The 19,982-nt window shown below is 39.2% G+C and overlaps 1 protein-coding gene across 1 annotated transcript in view; it reads left to right on the top strand.

Moving 5' to 3' along the window:
- TRANK1 (tetratricopeptide repeat and ankyrin repeat containing 1) overlaps window positions 1-19,659 on the top strand; it is a 50,727-nt gene extending 31,068 nt beyond the window's left edge. Inside the window, exons 14-24 of the mRNA XM_058036302.1 lie at window positions 82-281; window positions 756-893; window positions 3,786-3,926; window positions 4,622-4,778; window positions 5,637-5,725; window positions 9,114-9,217; window positions 10,834-10,966; window positions 11,812-11,957; window positions 13,165-16,253; window positions 17,822-17,923; window positions 18,863-19,659. Of these exons, the coding sequence (XP_057892285.1) occupies window positions 82-281; window positions 756-893; window positions 3,786-3,926; window positions 4,622-4,778; window positions 5,637-5,725; window positions 9,114-9,217; window positions 10,834-10,966; window positions 11,812-11,957; window positions 13,165-16,253; window positions 17,822-17,923; window positions 18,863-18,975 (4,412 nt within the window). The 3' untranslated portion in view covers window positions 18,976-19,659. The remainder of the gene's footprint in view (window positions 1-81; window positions 282-755; window positions 894-3,785; window positions 3,927-4,621; window positions 4,779-5,636; window positions 5,726-9,113; window positions 9,218-10,833; window positions 10,967-11,811; window positions 11,958-13,164; window positions 16,254-17,821; window positions 17,924-18,862) is intronic.
- Window positions 19,660-19,982: the final 323 nt, after the last annotated feature.

Consider the following 19,982-nt stretch of genomic DNA (forward strand, 5'->3'; position numbering starts at 1 on the left):
AAATTTCTAGCAGAAACTTTTAAAAGTGTGTTTGCAAGGACTTCAGGATGAAATTTAAAACCTGTATTCTGCTTTGTGCAGGTATTCTCCGTTTAGCCTCTGGAGTGGTTGATTTGCTCCAGCATTATTTTCCAGAATCTTTTGATCGCCTTCCTCAGGACCGTGGTCTCTTTGATGGGCCAAAACCTATTGTCTTGGAGTCCTGCAGTGTTAGTGACCTGGCAATTCTGCTGAGGGGCAACAAAAGGAAAACACAACCCATAGAATTTGGAGCACATCAGGTTTGCTTTTCTTAGGCTTTCTGCAGATTCTGCCAGCTCTGTTGCTAAATAATAGTCTTGTATGAACTGCCCACAACTTTCTTTTTTAAGCCCTTGTCTCACTGATAAATTAGGCATTTCAAGCTTAGAAACCTGTATTGTGTTGGTTTCTGTTTCTTCTTAATATGTCTGCTTCTTTCTGTTCTTTTTTTGGTGTGAGGTATTGTGTGAGGTATTGTCTGACCTGTTCCTTTCTAACTCCAAATTTTCTTACACCAGATCTAAAACTGTCTGCACATACCACGCATTTGTCAGTCTTCTAGTGGCAGCTTTGTGACCTTTTTTGTGGAGTGTGCTGAAATGCCTTTGTGAAATGTTGTCTAGTTTTTAGAAGGCTTTTGCATTATCATCATGTTGGTCTTTCTCTATGCAACTGTTACTTTTTTTTTTCCTTTTTGCTTTCTAATCTTTTTTTATAACGCATTTTATTTGCAGGTGGTATTAGTGGCAAATGAAACTGCAAAGGAGAAGATACCTGAGGAACTTAGTTTGGCACTTGTACTGACAATTTATGAAGCAAAGGGCTTGGAATTTGATGATGTCCTTCTTTACAACTTTTTCACAGATTCAGAGGTATTTAATTCTTATCCTTTTTCTGCATTTTTTCTGAAGTCCATCTTACTTGTGGTCTAATTGGTGGTTCAGCTGGAAAAGGATTCCCTCTTTGAAGATGAGTGGTTTCATCACAGTAGAAAACAGAGAGGTCATAGGTTTGTTAATTGAGAACGTGTTTCCTCAAGTGCTGCATTTTCCTTTGGGTTTACTGTTAAAATTTAAGGGAGAACCTTGGGGTACACACCACGTTGCCCACACACACACACACACACACACACACACACACTCTTCTGCTACACACCAAGACCACTCCTCTGACCCCAGCCAGGCAAGTATTCAAAGTATTCCTTACTGACCATGCCTGCAGACACTCCATGTACCCATGACTGAGTTACTCTGTGATTAAACATTCAGTGTGAACAGCCCTGTTGCAGATGTCCTCTGCCTCTGCCCCTCAAAACAATGTCTGATGTGGTTTTCAGCAAATGAAAACCACGGGAAAACTGAGGGCAGCTTACTGGTGGCCCTTCACAGAGGTTAGTGAATGTTAAGTGATGAGGGCAGAAAGAAGGAGCTTGAGGTAAATACTGGCTGTCATGGTAGATTTCTCAAAGTTGATTTGTTTCTGGTGATGCAAGTTGTAATCAGGAAAACAGCAAGCCATTTATTAGGATTTAGAGAAGCAGTTTAGCAGAGTTGAGTTGTGTAGAGCATTTTAGCTCAGACTAATGTGTGTCAGGCCTGGAGAACTGTTTTCATACAATTCTTCCGTGTTTCTGTGAGTCATGAGTAATTGAGTTGATTTGAGCAGCTAAACAAGCAGGCAAGAAAGCAGCTCACCCTGAGGTTTTCTAATTTAGAAACGCTGAATCTCTGAACCGTTGTAAACACAGCAGTGTGGCCGTGTGCACTTCATAAAGTGTTGGGTTTTCTTTTTATTTGTCTTGAAAATGAGATTTAAGAAGAGTCTTGTTTCAGGAAGCAGATGTGAGTGAAAAATCTAGAAGGCAAAAAAGCCAGGCCCCCAAAACACAGCAAACTCTTGACCAAACTGATACCTTTGGCTGCTTGTCATGTTACAATCTATGACAGGCTTAAGAATATCTTAATTGATGATTTTTTAAAATCTTACCTTCAAAATACATTTTGCAGGAAAGGTTTCCTGCTTTTTTCCCCCATGAGAAGACAGTTAACTTGTTTTGTGTTGCTGAAAGCTCAGAAATACATAAACGGTAAAAATGTTATTTGAGCCTTATTATGAGTATTTTTCATGTTGTGCCAGAAACTTGGCAGTATTTAATCACATTTCAATTAAATGGAATTTTCAATACCAAAAGGGAAAAATGAATATCACTTAGAATATAGTCATGATTTTAAGGTTATTATTTTTGCAGGGGATCAGGAGCCTGCAGAGCAGTGTGATCAGGAGCTGGCATTTCCTGCATGGCATGAGAGTGCACAGCACTGATCTGCTGCCACACTTAAATTACAGTTAGGAGTGCCTGTGCATATTTATAGACACCCTTCACATGTCTCTGTGTTGGAGTCCAATATTTTCTGACCACGCTTTTTTAGACTTTCCCCGTGAGTGGGCTTTTTTTGCTCACCTCTGAGTGTTCTGACAAGAGGAGGTGTTGGCAGGTGCCATTCCACCCCCTGGCTGAGACCAGCACTAGCAGTTACTGGTGTTCAACACGAGGCTTAATACATTCATCACATGAATGACCAGCCAGATCTTTTCTGGGAACCCTGAGGATGAGAATATATGCCAGCATGGGATATGTGTGGGTCCAGCTCACTGAGCTTGTCAGTTTTGTAGAGTCAAGGAGACTTAGTGGCTGCCCTTCCTGACCTGCAGGCCAAGATCTCTCCAATGTGTTTTAGACAGTAGATTTTAGTATGACAAATAGCAGCTTGTGAGTGTTATCCCACTACCATTTACCTTTCATTCTGCCCCAAGTTGGCAGGGAGCTGCCTGCCCCAGCAATCAGCACACCCCCTCCTCAGTGAGTTTGCCTGTTGTGGTATTGGGGGTTTGTAGGAGGATCCTTGTCCCTAGGACTAAAACTTGACCCTCCTTCATGGTGGAGGTAACCTGACTTCCTCCACATAGGGATCATTGTAAGGGTGTTTAGCTGAAAATGTATAGTCCACCCAAGGAGGTTTTCATGTTTAATATCAAATGACTTATTTGATATATTAAGCATTACATATGATTTGGATCTAGAAAAGTGCTATAGCAGCATCCTGAAATCCCAAGGCAAGCATAATATAACAATGGCAATATACATTGGAATCACAGTATAGATGTGACTCCCATTAGTGCTTGCTGTGTACACGCATATATATATACATATATATACACCCTCACACATATATACTTATATACATATATATGTATATATGTATATTTGTATGTAAATATTCCCATTGGCTTCTCCATCATGATGGTGGCCATCCCCAGTCCCTGAAAAGTAATATGAAGCTTGTAGCCAGCTCAAGCCAGTTGCACTCTAAAAGGTTTGTTTTTTCTTTGCTCCAAAGATTTTCTGCAGTCTGTTAGGCTGAGGCACATCTTTGCTTTTGCTTTTGCTTTTGCCTGGGCAGCTCAGGAAGGTATAACTCTGTACTAGCTGTTTTAGGGAAGGTTGTTTATATGCCTTGATGACCATCTGGTACAGACAAGTATCTCAAGCAAAGGCTGTGTTGAGATGAAGTTCAGCTTTCTCATTGAAAATTGCAGATTATTCTTTACATTCTTCCCTGAGATAATTTTCTCCCCCAGTCTTCTCCTCTGATCCTTCTTCCCTTGTAGGGATGAATAGGTCACACCATGCAATCTTACCTTGTGCATATGTAGGCAGTAGTAGTTAGTACATAAAAATAAACCTTATTCTCTTGATATTTCAGGCTAGCAAAGAATGGAAGATAATTTCTTCTTATAGTCCTGATCCGGATGTGCAAGTGGGAAGCAACTTGCTAATTGAGGTGCCGTTAGAGGATGCCACTGGTATGCAGGAGAGGACTCCATTTAATGTAGAAATGTACAAGGTGAGTTTTTTGTAACATTAGGAATAGGAAGGAAAAATTAAATTCTTAAATCTTTAAAGTAGGGAAATTTCTTAAATCCTTTCATCCTGTTAGTTCCATGTTTATCAAGGTTGCTTTACCTTCTATAGTTGTTCACATTTGTATAATATAATATAGATATAATGTAATATAATACATATAATACTGATTTTAAAAGATAAGAGATTGTTTGCAAATGTAATTTGATTAGAGAACAAAACCTGTGTCATAGACTTTTGGGTATATTTACAGAACAACTGTGGTTAAAGCAAATAGCAATTCAGCTTGAAAATATTCATTATTCTTATAGTCTGGTTTCTGATTGGTGTCACTACCTTGAAATTAAGGAAGTTGTTTAGAATCTGGTGAGTCAGATATTTTCAGAATTGTATGGTAAATTAATAGTTATATGTGCAAGTGATTAGAAGGAAAATAGCCTGTCATTCCTGCAGCTGATTTGTAGTACTAGTTGCTTATAAGTTAGATGGATAATGGCTTATGTAATTGGAGTCTCATATTTAATATTTAGACTTGCTTACTTAAAAGCACTTTCTTACTTGTTATTCATTCTGTATCAATTCTCTGTTTTCTTATAGCTGCAAAGTATGTTTCTTTCTAACAATTTAGCTCATCTAGCATTTCATTTATTTAATTCAATTTTTTTTGTTCTGCTTCAGATGCTGAATGGAGAACTCAAGCAATTGTATACTGCAATTACAAGAGCCAGAGTCAATCTTTGGATCTTTGATGAAGACCGTGATAAACGGGCTCCAGCTTTTAAGTATTTCATCAAAAGAAAATTTGTTAAGGTTGTCAAAACAGATGAAAAGAAAGGTAAAGTTGTCCTAAAACTTTCTTAAAAGATTGTCAGACAGTTCAAAACTCGTGTTTTCTGCTTTTAGGCTGTGTAATAAAGAAGGGTAAATGCCTTGGTCCTTTTAATAGTATGCATTGATAACTGCCCTTGCAAATTTCCACTTATTTCAGTAGGTCTTAATTCTTTTGTCTCTAAAGATCAGTTGAATATGCTAAAGTATAACTTTATTGCTAATTCACTAGTTTCAGGTTTTCTTGCTGTCACAGGAGAGTCAGTGATCCCTTAGACAGATCTGATCTTGTAATTAGTTTATTGAGTTCTAACCAGTACATTCAGATATGTAAAATACTCAGTAAGTATGGATGGATTGGTGGTCAATACTCTACTTTTTACATAAGCTTTCTATACTTATATTAAATATTACACACATGCAAAAATGTCGTTTACCAGCCCATTGATGTCTGGTGTTGGGTAAGAGATCCCTCAGCCTCGAGGGGTGACCTTAAGAGGTGTTTCTACATAAAGAGAGATCTGGACACTGCTAAGCCAGTTACTGTGGAGAGAGCTCAATGGACCCTGATGGCTGCAGATATTTATAGCTTAAAGTGGTCAGTTTGTAGTCAGATTTTCTGCTGTGTTAATGCATTTTTGGCCACTTAGCAGGCCAGTCTCCAGCCAAGCTCTGGGGATTGTTGTATTCTCACTGGTAGCTTCACACAACAGTATTACCACACTTGACTCGTAGTTGCCGTTACTGGTGTAAGCACAAACATAGAGCTTGGAACATTGCGAGATAATGCTTAGTTTTGGTACATGATAAGTGGTTTCTGTGGTTTATCCATTCTAACATAAAATGGTCACCCCTGCCCTTGTAGACTTAGATGACAGCATGTTTGCTAAAACTTCAACTCCAGAAGAATGGATTGCACAGGGAGACTACTATGCCAAACACCAGTTCTGGGAGGTAGGAACATATGTTTATCTAAAATAAGGATTCTTTCTTATTCTGAAACCTTTTCTTTTCTCTGTATCTATAAAACCATCTGTAAACCTTCAGTTGCTGTGTAGCAGTCTGCCTTAGTTTGTGGTTTGTAGCTATGTGTCTGCTTGTAAATGACTTACAAGAAGTGAGCAGGGAGAGCAAGCCTTTTTTTGTAATCTTCAATTCACTGCCCAGAAATTTGCAGTCTCATGAGGGAAATACATTTTAATGCACACAAATGAGAGACAGTTGGAAAAACAATTATTAGCATCCATCAGAATTGACTGATATGCGTGAATCTAAACTGCGTTCTTGACAGTATCATTACACATACTGTAGAAAAATGAAAGCATTTCTTGGAAGTGTATTAATTTGAGTAGGAAAATGATGGTCTCATTCCCTTGGTGTTTAAAAAACATAGAGATTTTACAGTCTTTTGTTTCCTAGCTTCTTAGTTAATGCAGTCCAGATATGGGATGACAGTTGATGGCATCAAAGCAGAACTCAGCCAGGATGACAACATCAATGAAATGTTCTACAGGGAAATAAGGGATGTATCTAGATCAAATACTTTTGTCCTTCTGGGTGATTTTAACTTCCTAGATATTAACTGAGAAAATCATATAGTGGACACAAACAGGTCTAGGAAATTACTGGAGCACGTTGAAGAAAACATCTGGGTGCAGGTACTAGGGGAGCTGACTAGGGAAAGGTGACCTCCTAATAAACAGAGAGGCATTTGTGAGTGAAGTGGGGATTCATGTCTTGGTCACAGTGACCACAAAGTAATGGAGTTTCAAGTTGATGACTGTAGAAGAAAAAGTCCTGCCTACCTTTGACCCTGGATATGGGGAGAGCAGCTAATTAGTAAGGTCCCTTGGGAATTCATGAATGACAGACACTTTTTAAGGGCTATCTCTGAAGCATGCAGAAGCAGGAAATTCCAAAGGGTCAGAAGTCAAGCAAGTGGGGCAGAGTCTGGCTTGACTGAACAGGCATCTTCTTCTTGAACTTAGGGGAAAAGGGAAAGTGTGAACATTGGTGACACAGGAGGACAGCAGAGATGCTCTTTGTCACTGCAGGGAGAAAATTCATGTGGCCAAAGCTCAAGTAGAGTTCAAGCTATCCAGCACTGTGAAGGATAACAAAAAGGTCATTTTAAAACGCATTAACAGCAAAAGAAGGATTGGACGTAACATCAGTCCATTACTTGATAAGGTCATTTACCTCACAAATAGGGACATAGGCAAAGCGGAGACATTTTATGCCTTCTTCACCTCTGTCTTTAACACTGATGATGGGCTGGAAGACTTGGAGAATGATAAACTCCCAGCTGACTCTGCACTGCTGCTGCAGCTGGATGCACATAAATCTATTGGGCTTGATGGGATTCATTCCAGGTACTGAATGAACTGGCCCATTTTATTGTGGAGTCCCTTTCCATTATTTTTCAAAGGTCTGGGGAGTCTGGAGAGGTCCCAGTCAATTGGAAGCTGGCAAATGTCCCAATTTTCAAGAAGGGTAGAAAAGAAGACCCTGGTAATTATAGGCCTTTCAGTCTCTCTTTGGTGCCTGGTAAAATTATGGAGAAGGTTATTCTGGGAGTTACTGAAAATAACATTTGAGTGACAATGCAGTCATTAGTCATAGGCAGCATAGGTTCACTATGGGAAAGTCCTACTTAACCAACTTAATTTCCTTTTATGACAAGGTCACTCATCCATTTGACCAAGAGAAGCCAGTAGATGTGGTATATTTGGGTTTTAGCAAAGATTTTAATAGTTTCTCTCACAAGTCTCTTTATTCTGGATAGAATGCCGGACACAGCTAGACAAGTCCATAATACATTAGGTGAGAAACTGGTTGTCAAGCCACATTTCAAAGAGTTACAGTAAATGGGGTTACATCAGCTGGTGGCCCATTAGGGCCAGCCTAGTTGGATTCCCCAGTGCTCAATTTACGGGCAAGTGCTCTTCAATGTTTTTATATATAATTTGGACACTGGAAAGGAGCGTACATTAAACATGTTTGCAGCAATACTAAACCTGGAGGACACTAAATTGGGAGGAGCTGTTGATTCCCTCAAGGGTTGAGAGGTCCTGCAGAGAGGCCTTGATAACTGAGTGGGCTGTCGCAAACTGTATGAGATTTAACAAGGGCACATGCCAGATTCTGCACCTAGGGTGGAGTACTCCTGGTTATACATTCAAATTAGGGAATGAGAGGCTGGAGAGCAGCCCCATGAAAGGAGATGTGGGAGTTTGGGTGGATGGCAAGTTGAAGAAGAGCCAGCAGCGTGCCTCGACAACCAAAAAGGCAGATGGTGTCCTGAGTGCATGAAGTACAGCATTGTGAGCCAGTCAAAGGAGGTGATTGTCCTGCTCTGCTCTGTGCTGGTGCAGACTCGCCTGGAGTAGTTTTGGACTACTCACTTCTGTGCAGTTTTGGGCACCACAATATAAGAAGGGCAACAGACTATTAGAGTGCGTCCGGAGGAAGGTGACCATGATGATGAAAAGTCATAGAATCATCAAATGGTCTGTTCAAAATAGTTTTGAAGAGACCTCAAGGCTCATCCAGTCCCAGCCCTCCTGCCATTGCCATGGGCAGCTCTAGAGGATGTGTCTTAAGACGAGGAGCTGAAGTCTCTTGTCTTGTTCAGCTTGGAGAAGAGATGGCTGAGGGGTAACCTCATCACAGTCTACAGCTTCCTCAAAGGGAGGTCCTGATCTCCTCTCCCTGGTTACCAGTGATAGGACATGGGGAAATGGAATGAAGTTGGATCAGAAGAAGATCAGATTGGACATAGAAAAGGCTCTGGACTGAGAAAGTGGTCTGCCACAGGCACCCCAGGGAAGTAGCCGTGGCATCAAGCCATGAGTTCAGGGTTAAAGGAGCATCTGGATGACATTCTCAGTCGTGTGGGGTTGTTTTAGGTAGTCCTGAAGGGAGCAGTAAGTTTGCCTCTATTATCCTTATAAGTCCCTTTCAATTTGAGATGTTCTGTGATTCTATGAAATAAAATTTCAGATACTTTTTTGAGATCACGGCAGAGGGAAAGCTTCTGTATTTTGCAGGTAACAACATAAAATTCTTTGAAGAGAAAATTAGCATTTATAACAAGGCAAAAACCCAAAGTAATCACTTTCCATGTAATATTGTAATTATTATTCTAATTTTGGTAGTTGCACATAAAGCTTTTCTTTTTGTCCTAAAATTATACTACAATGTTTTACCTTTTCCTTTTTCCAGGCACCCTGCCAATCTTTCTGCTTTCCATTCCAGTGACTGTAAAATTAAGTATTGCTTTTATGTGATAAGCCATGGGCTGGATGCACATCTGTGAATGCTGTATGTGATTTCACCCCAGGTGGCTGCCAAATGTTACCAAAAGGGAGGAGCAGCTGAGAAGTCAAAGCTGGCCCTGACACACGACGCTGTTCTCAAAGTGCATGCAAAGAAAAGCAGCCCAAGGTAGGGTATCAGTGCAGCTGAGTGAGTGTCACTTCATGGTGCAGAGGGTGAGATTCACACCACAGCTGTGGGACCTGACCAGAGATGCTGGAGAACAGTGCAGGAGGAGAACAGTGCAAACTTTATGTGCTTGTGGTTGGCAAAAGAGATTTAAGGAGTTGGAAGGTCTAGCACTACAAGATCCAGGGCACTGCTCCCTCTAGGGAGCAGTGGAAGGGCTGCCCCAATGAAATTGGCCCTTGCAAGGGCTTACTGGTTCTGTGACAGAAAAGCAGCAGGATTTGCATTGCATCAAGAGGCTTTACAACCATAGATATAGATGGGAGAACATATGCCATCAGCGCTGATGATGGCAACTTACTTTGTTGAGTGAATATGGCAATCCCCACTGCATGTTCACTCAGCAAAGGAGAGGGAATGGTGGTGTGCATTGTGGAAAAAAAGCTCGTAGGAAAAAGTGAGTTTTGGAGTAAAATTAATGTTACAGTCATCTTAAACCAAACAAGCAGGACCAGATCTGAACCAAAGGACAGTTTTGAAGGAACAGATTTTGAGATGAATCATAGTTCATGATTTCGGCTGAGTAAAATAGCTCAAGAGTTTGACAGGGGAGAGAGTTTGCAGTTTCTCGAAGAGGCTTGGAAACTCTTTGGGACTCATCTCAAATAAGGCAGGGAAAAACTTAACGGAGAAAGATCTAAACCTAAGTGAATCAGTTCCTGTTCATGTTCTGGGAGACCAGAAACTAGCAATGATAGCAGCAGGGGAAAGGAATGACGAGATCAGAGGAAGCTGGCACACAAGGGAGAAGAGGGAAGGTCTGAAGAAAAGCTATTACTGGAGTTAGTGTAGATTTTATCTTGTTTGATTACCTGCTTTATGTTAGTGGCCCTGGTTAGAAACATAAGGATGCTCACAAAATTTCATGATTATAGTGAAATTGTTGATGGGACTGATAAAACTTTTTCTCAATTCACTGTGCTTGTCAAAAGCTGGCATAAAATTTGAGAAGGAATTTGGTGTATTAGAATATGTTGACAGAACATATGTAACAATGAAGCTGCCAAAGTTGTATTCTTTTTTTTAATAGAGGTATTAATGCTGGTGTAAAAAGCTTAAGTAAGATTTTCATGTGTTCTTTATGAAATGCTCTGTACAGTTTTGATTCTCCAGGCTTGAGAATTTTGAAATCAGTCTAGTTTATGCTGCAGTGATACCTGGAAGGCTGGGATTGTTTGGTCAGACAGAACAAAGGCTGAGAAGACATTTGCTTGTGTCTCTAATGACATTGGTGCTAAAGAGCAGAAAGGACACAGCAAGTTAAGGAAAGAGAAGCAGTACAGAATCACAATAATACAGTACAGTATATTACAGTATAGTAATATATTAGTTTAAAAAAAAACTCAATCTTTTGACTGTCAGAGCTATCATATTTTGGAACAGACTTCTGGACAGAGCAATGTCAGCACAAAATATAATTAATTGTAAGATCATAACTCATCAGGTAATGTATTAAGAGTATTGTGTCATGTCAGTGTTGGTTGGATTCAGTGACAGCTCACATGATCCTAAACTTAATTTGGATGTTAGTGGTAATTTTCTCTTACTTCCTACAGGGAAAAACAGATGGAATATATGACTTTGGCTAAAACTTACTTGGAATGTGGAGAACCAAAGCTATCACTAAAATGTCTGATTCAATCAAAGGAGTTCCGTCTTTGTGCAGAATTGTGTAAAAAATTAGGAAAGGTATTAAATCCTCACCATATCACTTTCCTTTTCCTACAGAATTTTTACATCTCATATTACTCATAAAGTAATAGTATCTTTTCGTGTCATGGTAATAGCAAAACAAACAAGCTCTTTAAGCTGGGTTGTTCAAGAGGAGTTATTTGTCAGAGAATAGGCAGAAAAGAAATGAAGGGGAGCATGATGCAATTATGCAGGCTGGCTTTATTTCTTTGGCTTTCCTCAAATGTTATTATCAGTCATTTGCAGTCAAAAATTAGTGAATGACTGATGTAATGAAACTTAAGCCGTTGCTTCATTCAGTACTCTGATGATACTGAAACTTCATTGATAACAGCCATTAAAACTTGGAAGGGTTAAAGTAGTGTGCTAACAATACATACTATTTTTATTTCCAGTGTATTTCCACTAAAAGAATATAAAGTGGTTGTTCCCAAATATTTGAAATTTGAGATGTAATGTTAGTGTTCTCTTTCTGCAACCATAGCTGTTTTAATTTAATACTATTCATTCTGAAAAATCTGTAAATCAGCAGAAGCATGTGTAGTGTTTTCTCACAACAGGCAGAGCTGGGTGGGTAAATTATTTTGAAAACCTTATATAATACCTTTCATTTTATACTCTAGTCTTTCAGACACAAATATTTTGAAGTTTCTTTACACAATCTCTTCAGTTTTAGTGATGGTTACTTTAATATCTATTTGATTTTATTCGGATACTTTAATTGCATTTTATTAAAGTGTACTTCTTTATGAGACACATGATGGAATTACAAGATTTATTCCATGCATGTAGTTTTGACTGTTTACAGCACTTCAGTTTCATTATTGACTTCTGCATTGCAGATGAAAGATGCTGCAGTTTACTATCAGAAAAGCCAGTGCTACAGAGAAGCATCTGAATGTTATGAACTAATTGAGGAGTTTGATCTGGCCATTAAAATGTATTGTCAGGAAGAACTCTATGAAGAAGCAGCAAAGGCAGTTGAAAGGTATGTCTTGCAAGATGGTATTGGAATATAAATCTCTTTTGCATTTCCAAATTCCATATAATACAGATGGCTCACTGAAAAATTTTCAGAAGGGTTTTGTCTACTGACTTTGTTGACATTACTTTTAGTAATGGTAACTGCTTTTTTGAATGATTAAAGCTTCTTTAATTGTTCAATCAAAACATTCAAGAATTAAAGTCACTTTACCGACAAAAAAGTTTTTAAATCATCCCCCCCAAAACATTAATGGAAATTTATCAGCATAGACAAAAAAGTCTGCACTACCACATTTATCATGAAAAAGATGATAACAAAAAGCTGATGGTAATTTACTCATCCAACAGGAAAAGGTTACTCATTCTCAGCATTCAGGAGAGAATATTTCACAAAACTGGCTTAGGGGATACATCAATAATTTTACATCAGCCATTAGTAATTAATTACTGAGTATTCTTAAGTGCATGTTACAAAAGATGCAGCCAGGTGTTTTGCTCAGACGCTCAATAAGCTACAAAGTATATACAGATACACACAGCAGGCTTGAAAGAATTATCTCTAAACTGACAAGTTTATGCAAATTTTACAGAATGTTCTATATATTGACCCTTGGCGAATTCACTGAAATTAAATTTTTTTATAAATAGAAGATTAATGCTTATAACTTGTGTTAAAATTATTTGTACATTGATTTGACAGAGTGGAGAATGCTTCACTAATGCTGTAAAGCTTGTGATCTTGTTTGTACCAAAAGTTTTAATACTCTTGATTCTGACAGCCTCAAATAATTTTAACGTGTTTTATTAGCATTAATCTTCTATTTATAAAAAAATCATATTTTTTTATAAATAGAAGATTAATGCTATTAAAATGTGTTAAAATTATTTGTACATCGATATGACAATGTGGAGAATGTTTCACTAATGCTGTAAACCTTGTGATCCTGTTTGTACCAAAAGCTTTAATACTCTTGATTCTGACAGCCTCATGTTGTAATTAATTTCTTTCTGTAGATCTTTTAAGATGATGTGATCCTCTTTCACCTGGCAGGCATATCACATGAAACAGTATACCTTTTTGTACAGTAGGAAGGGTTTGTAGGGGAAGCTCTTTGTTTAATGGTTTTGTTGGGTTTTTTTTTTAAATTGCAGTGCTTTTTTTGTCTAGATTTGTAATATGTGGCAGTAAATTGATGTATCTCTTATTTCAGATATGAAGATATGTTGAATGCAAAAGGACAGATGTCTTCCAAACTCTCCTGTACAGCAAATCAGCTGTATTTGGAAGCAGCTGCAAAGTACCTGAGTATGAACAGGACTGAGGAAATGATGCAAGTCCTCTCAAAACTGGATATAGAGGATCAGCTTGAGTTTCTGAAGTCTCGTGGATGTTTGCACCAAACAGCAGACTTACTGAAAAGGAAGGATCGCCAGGAGGAGGCTGCGAAGCTGATGAAGCAGCACGGTTTTGCCCTGGAAGCAGCCAACCTCACGGCTGTAAAAGAGTTCCGCGCATCGTGCTTGCTTGCTGAGGCTCGCGCCAGGCTGAGCCGCGGTTCAGAACCGCACCTGGGGAGCGTGGAGAGCATCCTCAGAGAAGCCCTTGAGCTTTGTGAGCAAACTGGGCAGAAGTCTGGCATTGCTGAGGCTGTGTTTTTGCAGGGAGCTCTGAAAGGAGACTTCTTGAAGCTGAGGGACGCATACGGTCAGTTCCTGTCTCTGAATCATTCTGCTGGTGCAGTCGAAGCTCTCTTTGCGTTATGTCGCTGCAGCACTCGTGGCCAGGACATCGTGGACATCCTCTTCATGGCAACACGTGGCTTAATGGCTCTTCTGAGTCTTGTTAGTGGTCTGAAGAAAGCAGCCACCAACGCAGAGAAAGATATGGTGAAGTTATGCTTTGCCTATTTTGGGATTGTCCCAGCAGGTGACAGTTGCCAGGTGTCCCAAAATGAAGCTGAACCCATTATCAAGTTTTTGTTAGACAAGCAAAGTCTAAAAGAGAGGAAGGCAAAAGGTGATCTCTCAGTAAGCACAGAGAAAGTAAAATCAGCTTTGAAGCACCACTTGTTAAGCAGGTTGTGCTTTATCACCAATGAGTTACTGAGCAAGAAGTACCCTGATATTTGTATGAAGTTCATTGCAGGATTGAACTGTGAAGATAAAACCTGTGAGGGTTACCACAGACCCTTGCTGCGTCATGAAGCAAGGACAATATTTCAGTGTAAAATGCATCTGGTGGCAATAAATGGACTGTTGTTGGAAGCCACGTGCACTTTCCCTAAAGAGTTACTGAATCAGTGCAAAAACTTTGAGGACATTTTGACTCCTGATGAAAATGCATCATGTAAAGCCCTCCTAGGAATGTTTTTTCCTAATCATTTTCATTTGAGAATACTGTCTGAGAACCCAAGAGCATGCAAAGAAATACTGCAATTCAGTAGTGTGATTTCCAAACCTTGTAGAGAGATGTTGAGGAAATACATCACATCTAAGTTTAATAATGAAAAGATTGCAGCCAGAAGAGAATCAACTGACTTGTGGCTAAGTGTCATGAAGGTCCTTATCTTGTCTTCAGGATATCCTGAAGAATTTGAGAAACTTCTTTTTAGAGAAGAGGATAATTATAACAAAGAGCTAATGTTTGCTTTGGCAAAGGCAAAAAGTGCCCCAAGGAATAAAGGCCAGGAAGAAAAGACCAGAGGAATAGAGGGCAGACATGGTATGTTGCTGCCTGACAAGAATGCCGAAAATGCAGGAAGAACGCACTTGTGCTTCATTCGGCTTCTTGAAAATTCACTTGAGCAATTCTATGTTCATAAGAACCCGGAAAACTGTAAAAGATTTTTTTTCCGTTTCATGAATGTCCTGATCAAGAAATGCACGAGATACCTGATTCCAAGCATAGGAAACATGGTGATGTTGCTGGAATTCCAGTATATTCTGTGTTGTGCTGTCCTGATGCGTCTCGCCAAGAACATTACTCTCTGCCTTCCAAAGAGTTACATCTCTCTCCTTCATTACTGGGAGTTTTTGTTCAAACACAAGGACCATTACAAAGAACTTAAAGACACATTTTCTATTATACAGGAGTACAGACCACAGGACACAAATGCAGCTGTGTACTATTTCAAATCTCATCTCTGTTATCTAGCAGAAGTCTTGTGTGGTGTTCATGGGAGGTTCAATGTCCTCCTGAATGCCTTCAGGAATCCCAACTGCATAACTTCAGGGGAGGCTGAGCGGACAGTAGTGCTGTGCTTGGTGATGTTACTGAATGCTGACCAGGTGCAGAGCTCTAAAGACAGATCTCTCTTATGGCAGCTCTTCCCTGAAATCAAGGCCATGCTGGAATCGATGAGAAAAGACACTCCCTCTGAAGTACCTGAAAGACTGCTGAGGGTCGTGGAGCAAGTGGGTGATGCTACACAGGTGAGAGAAGTTGCTGCAAGCCTGCAAGAGCTGCTGACAGAGCGAGATGAAGAGCACTTGGTTGACTGCCGCTGGAAGTGGGACACTTCCCCCTACGCTCAGGGGCATCCACCCATACGGGGCATCCATTATGAACGCGTAAACCTTGACAGGTTTGTAACCTCTTTGTATGAAATGGAATATGCTGATGAGCTGGAAGAGGAATTTGAAGAGGTTCGTTGCTTAGAGGACCAAAAGGATCCCCTGGAAGTCATTGCACTCAGCAAGCAACAGAAGCAAGAGCAGAAAGCATCAGCTCGACGCCAGCTGTATCGTGTGTTCCATTTAATTTCCCTGTGTGTGAAGTGGAAAAGGAAGGCCCGCTGCAGAGTTCATCCTGTTGCAACGAAAGAAGAGGAATTTTTATCAGTGATATTCAAAAGGGCAGATATTGACCAAACCCAGTGTGACCTCTGTGGGGTCAGATTCATGCAAAGCTCTGAGAACTATTTCGGCCGGTCAGAGAGCATCGAGTCAGACACTTCTGAGCCTCTGACACCAGCTGAGAGCAGTGGGGAAGAAAAGTTGCACGCAGAAGGAAATGCACTTTCTGTGGCCAGTGAGGCCTATATGGAGCACAGAAACACAGAAGAACACACAAATAAACATGCTGCCTACAGACACTATGCTGAGTTTTTCAGAACAAACATAGATCCAATAATAAATGATGGACTGCAAGTAGTGGAGGCCATTACAGGAAGAGATTACACCCGAGACCATTTAGCGTATAAAGAAGGTTCCAACTTACGCCAGAGGAAAATCAAAGAGAATATTAAAAAAATTTCAGATGCAGTAGAGGAAATCTATGAGAAAAAAGCCTGGGCTAGAGGTAGGACCTTTCCAGTTTTCTTTATACAGTTTAATATGTCATTTTTTGGCCAAACTGCTAGACCTGGCAAAGCTCCATTTGAAAATCTTAATGTGGTCAAGAGAAAGGTTTTTCCTGGTATTTCAGGTAGCTGATGAAAAGAGGAACTGAGAGAGCTGGAAATATTCAAAATACATTCTAAACTCTTCCAACTTAATGAATTACATTGTAGAGGAAAAGTGAATAGTAGTGAATTTTTATAGATGGTAAAGTGAATTCTACATGGTCATGATGTACTATGTTCTCTGAACCTACAGAGTTTTACAGCAACTTTGCAGTTTTACTGACCGGTCATCTTTACTAATTTTTTTATTGTTTCTACTGTTTCCTATTTACTTCTAGCCATAGTAATTTGGATATGAAGGGGTAGCCTGGTAGGAGTACTTGGAGTTTTTGACTAAGGATATCTCTGATTATTCTGCCCTTGAACTGATAATTTTGTTAGGGCTGAGCAAAAGTAGGTACTTAACCACAAATCTGTGGTTGCTCACTCAAAGGCAACATTGGTATTAAAAAGTTTAGTAATTTATGGTGCTTGAGATGCACATTTTGATATTAGATCCTCCCCCCTCCACCCCCTTATATGCTTAAAGCATTATTCTGTGCTGATTTTTGCAAGCAAAATTGAATTAGTGAATGAGTGGCCTAGAAGCAAAATTGTTTAGTATACTTGCTTTGGGAAAGTGACAGCTTAAATCTTAACATTGTTACTGGCTTCACTGGTAGAAATCCACCAATCCTGTCAAGCTGTCATTTCGCCTTTGATGTCTGACAGTAGTGAAAAACTGTAGTACTTGATATGTTCATCAGCTCTGATCAGTGAAATATGTTACATTTGTAACTAAATGTTAGGTTGTGCTCTTCACATGTAAGCTTTATCTTTACTCCTAGTGGAAAGTTGCACATATGGATGAAGTCCATGAAGTTTAGCTTTTTGTTTACTTGACCTCTTGGTCAGTGAACCATGGTAGTGATGAATAAGATGGATAAAGTAGGTTTAATTAGGTAATAATGGATTTCATGATGACAATTGCTCGATGAATGCTACCTTGTTATTCTACTCAGTGAAAATATATAGAGGGAAATTATTTTTTTCTGAGGCTACTTTTCCCTCTCTTTATAACAGGCATTTTTGAGGTTCTTAGTTGTGCAGTTCAGCAAAGACTGAACCGTTTTAGGTCCACGTTTGACTTTGATTCGTATAATTTCAGAGACATAATGATTGTCAGGAACTTTATAACCCAAAAATAAAGTAGGATGTTTTCAGGATTCAGATGTAACTCAAAAGGGGCAGCACAAGGATGTAGAACTTCTGTTCTGATAGTGCTAGTAATGTTGGTTAGAATGGGGAGTAATACACACATCATCTTCATCCACATTAGTGAATTATCCTGGTGGTCATAACTTCTAGGTTTGCAGCATCATCATCCCACGTGGCTCTGTGTAACTTCATTTTGTGCTTGACTTTTAGCTGCAGTCCATTTCTCAGCTAAGTGTTCTCACAGAATGCTAACTGTGCTCCATTTCAGCTGAAGAAGTAATAACCAGACATGCCAAAAAATTGGTTGACACCCTTGACGACGCTCATAAGTGGCTGAAGAAAATGGACTCTCACAGGATGGCAGAAGAAGGTATGTTTTAAATTTGCACAGCTTTCTGTGCCCGCTGCTGCTCAGTAGTGGTCTCTAAGCATCACTTCAGTCTCCCACTCAGCAGCATTGCGGATATTCACTGACCTTTGAGAGGCACTCCCACGGGGGCACTCTGGAAAACATGAGATAACCAGGCTTTCCCTCAGTGGCTCTTCAAAACAGAGCAGCTGGATGCAGGGTGGCCAGAGTGGAGCAAGACTTCTCCCTGGCCTTCAGTGGATCCCAGCCTGATAAAGGATGCCTCTATTGGTTTCTTTTATTTTCACTTCCATTTCTCTTGGTTTCATACAAAAAAGTAGCATACATTGATGCAGTCTATTGCATCACAGATCTCTGAGGGCAAGTTTAAGACTTCATTGTGCCTCCCTTAATGTTCATGTTTAAACATATATTTAGGTGGTGGGATTGCAACAGTTGGCAGCAATGAAGTGGTTAGACTTACAAAATGGATTGTATGTAAAGCATTAAAGTAGCTCAATTTTAGAAAAAATTGGTTGTGATAAAGCCTTGTGTTGCCTCTCCCTATTCCAGCAGATACAGTTAATAGGAGAGGGTGTGCTCTTGTAGTCTCAAAAAGAACCTTATAGTATGTCTTGGAAGTCAGCAAGGAAATACAGTGTCTGCTGAAACTGAATCTTGAGACAGACTTCCTAGAAAACTCAAAGGAAATAACAATAGAAACAGATTTTCAGTGTGAAAATTAATTACTAGAGCAACAAGTCGCTTAGTAGTCTCTGCTTCATTGCAGAGCTCTTAAGCACATCGTCATATTAATCTAAATGCTTCTCAAACATGATTATGCACATATGAAGTTATATTGCTGACATATAAAATAGCAGTGACATGGCTTGTTGTATTGTTAAGAGAAAAAGATGTTGGGGTTTTCCATTCTGCATTAATTTATTGTTTTTAATATAGGCTTGGTGCATGATAAAGACATGGAAAATGAAGTGGAAGATGAAATAATGGCTTTTGAAGAACTTGTCCATAAAAAACTCCCAAGGAAAAAAGGAAGACGTGGGAAACTATAATTTGAAAAATTATTCCAGATGACTATTTTATCCTCTTAATAATCTATGTTTAGAATGAAAAAAAAAAAATTTAGAGGGGTGGGATCACAAATCAGAAGAGTCTGAAGAAAAAGAGCAACTTATGCTGTGTTTTATTTTGGGCTTTTTTTATTGCTTGTATTGTGTCAGAATAATTACCTGTGTTATGATAATGTAATTGTTAAAACCTGTGACTGGACCAATTTCCTTTCAAACCTATGTGATAGCTTAAAAGTAACAAAAGCCAAAAAAACAAGCAAGTAGAAAAAAATGATAATGTTCTGATTTATCTCAGGGGTGTTTTTCCACTCAGTTGTTTTTTACTTCTTCCTTGCATCATCATTCTTCTGAGCTGGAATCCTCAGAAAAATAGATTGATAATTTCTCTGATTTTAAGAGTCTTGGTATGTTTAGAACTTTTTGAGTCTTCAGGTGAGATATTCACAGTATCCCTCTTTTCTATTTTTATAGACAAGAAATCTCTACAAACACATTCATATTTCTGACAGTGTATATTCTTCTAATTAAATAGGTATGAAAGCTAGAGGTTGTCTTTTGTTTGATAAAGTTTTGATATAAACTTCTACCTGTACCTATTGAAAAAATGAATAATCCTAATTTTAAAGAATGTTACTCATTTTAAGTGCTTTGTAAGTTTTAATTATAAGAGGGGTTTTGATACATTTTTGTAATGTAAAATGTTTTTATAAAACCTGTAAAATTTTTAAAATCACTTGATCTTGTGTGATTTTTTGAATGCTTTCTGAAAGCCGCATGTGCCTGCATGAGTGAGATCTGTAAATTGGGTCCAGAGCGTTTCTTCATTCTGATGGAACCTCAGTGTGTCCAGGATACTGTAGTGTCCTGGTTTTGGCTGGGATAGAGTTAATTTTCCTCTCAGTAGGTGGCACAGTGCTGTGTATTTGAGTTTAGGATGAGAATAGTGTTGACAGCACGCTGATGTCTTGGCTGTTGCTGAGCAGTGCTTA

Source organism: Melospiza georgiana, chromosome 1, assembly GCF_028018845.1.
Source record: "Melospiza georgiana isolate bMelGeo1 chromosome 1, bMelGeo1.pri, whole genome shotgun sequence".
In the NCBI taxonomy this organism is placed as follows: domain Eukaryota; kingdom Metazoa; phylum Chordata; class Aves; order Passeriformes; family Passerellidae; genus Melospiza; species Melospiza georgiana.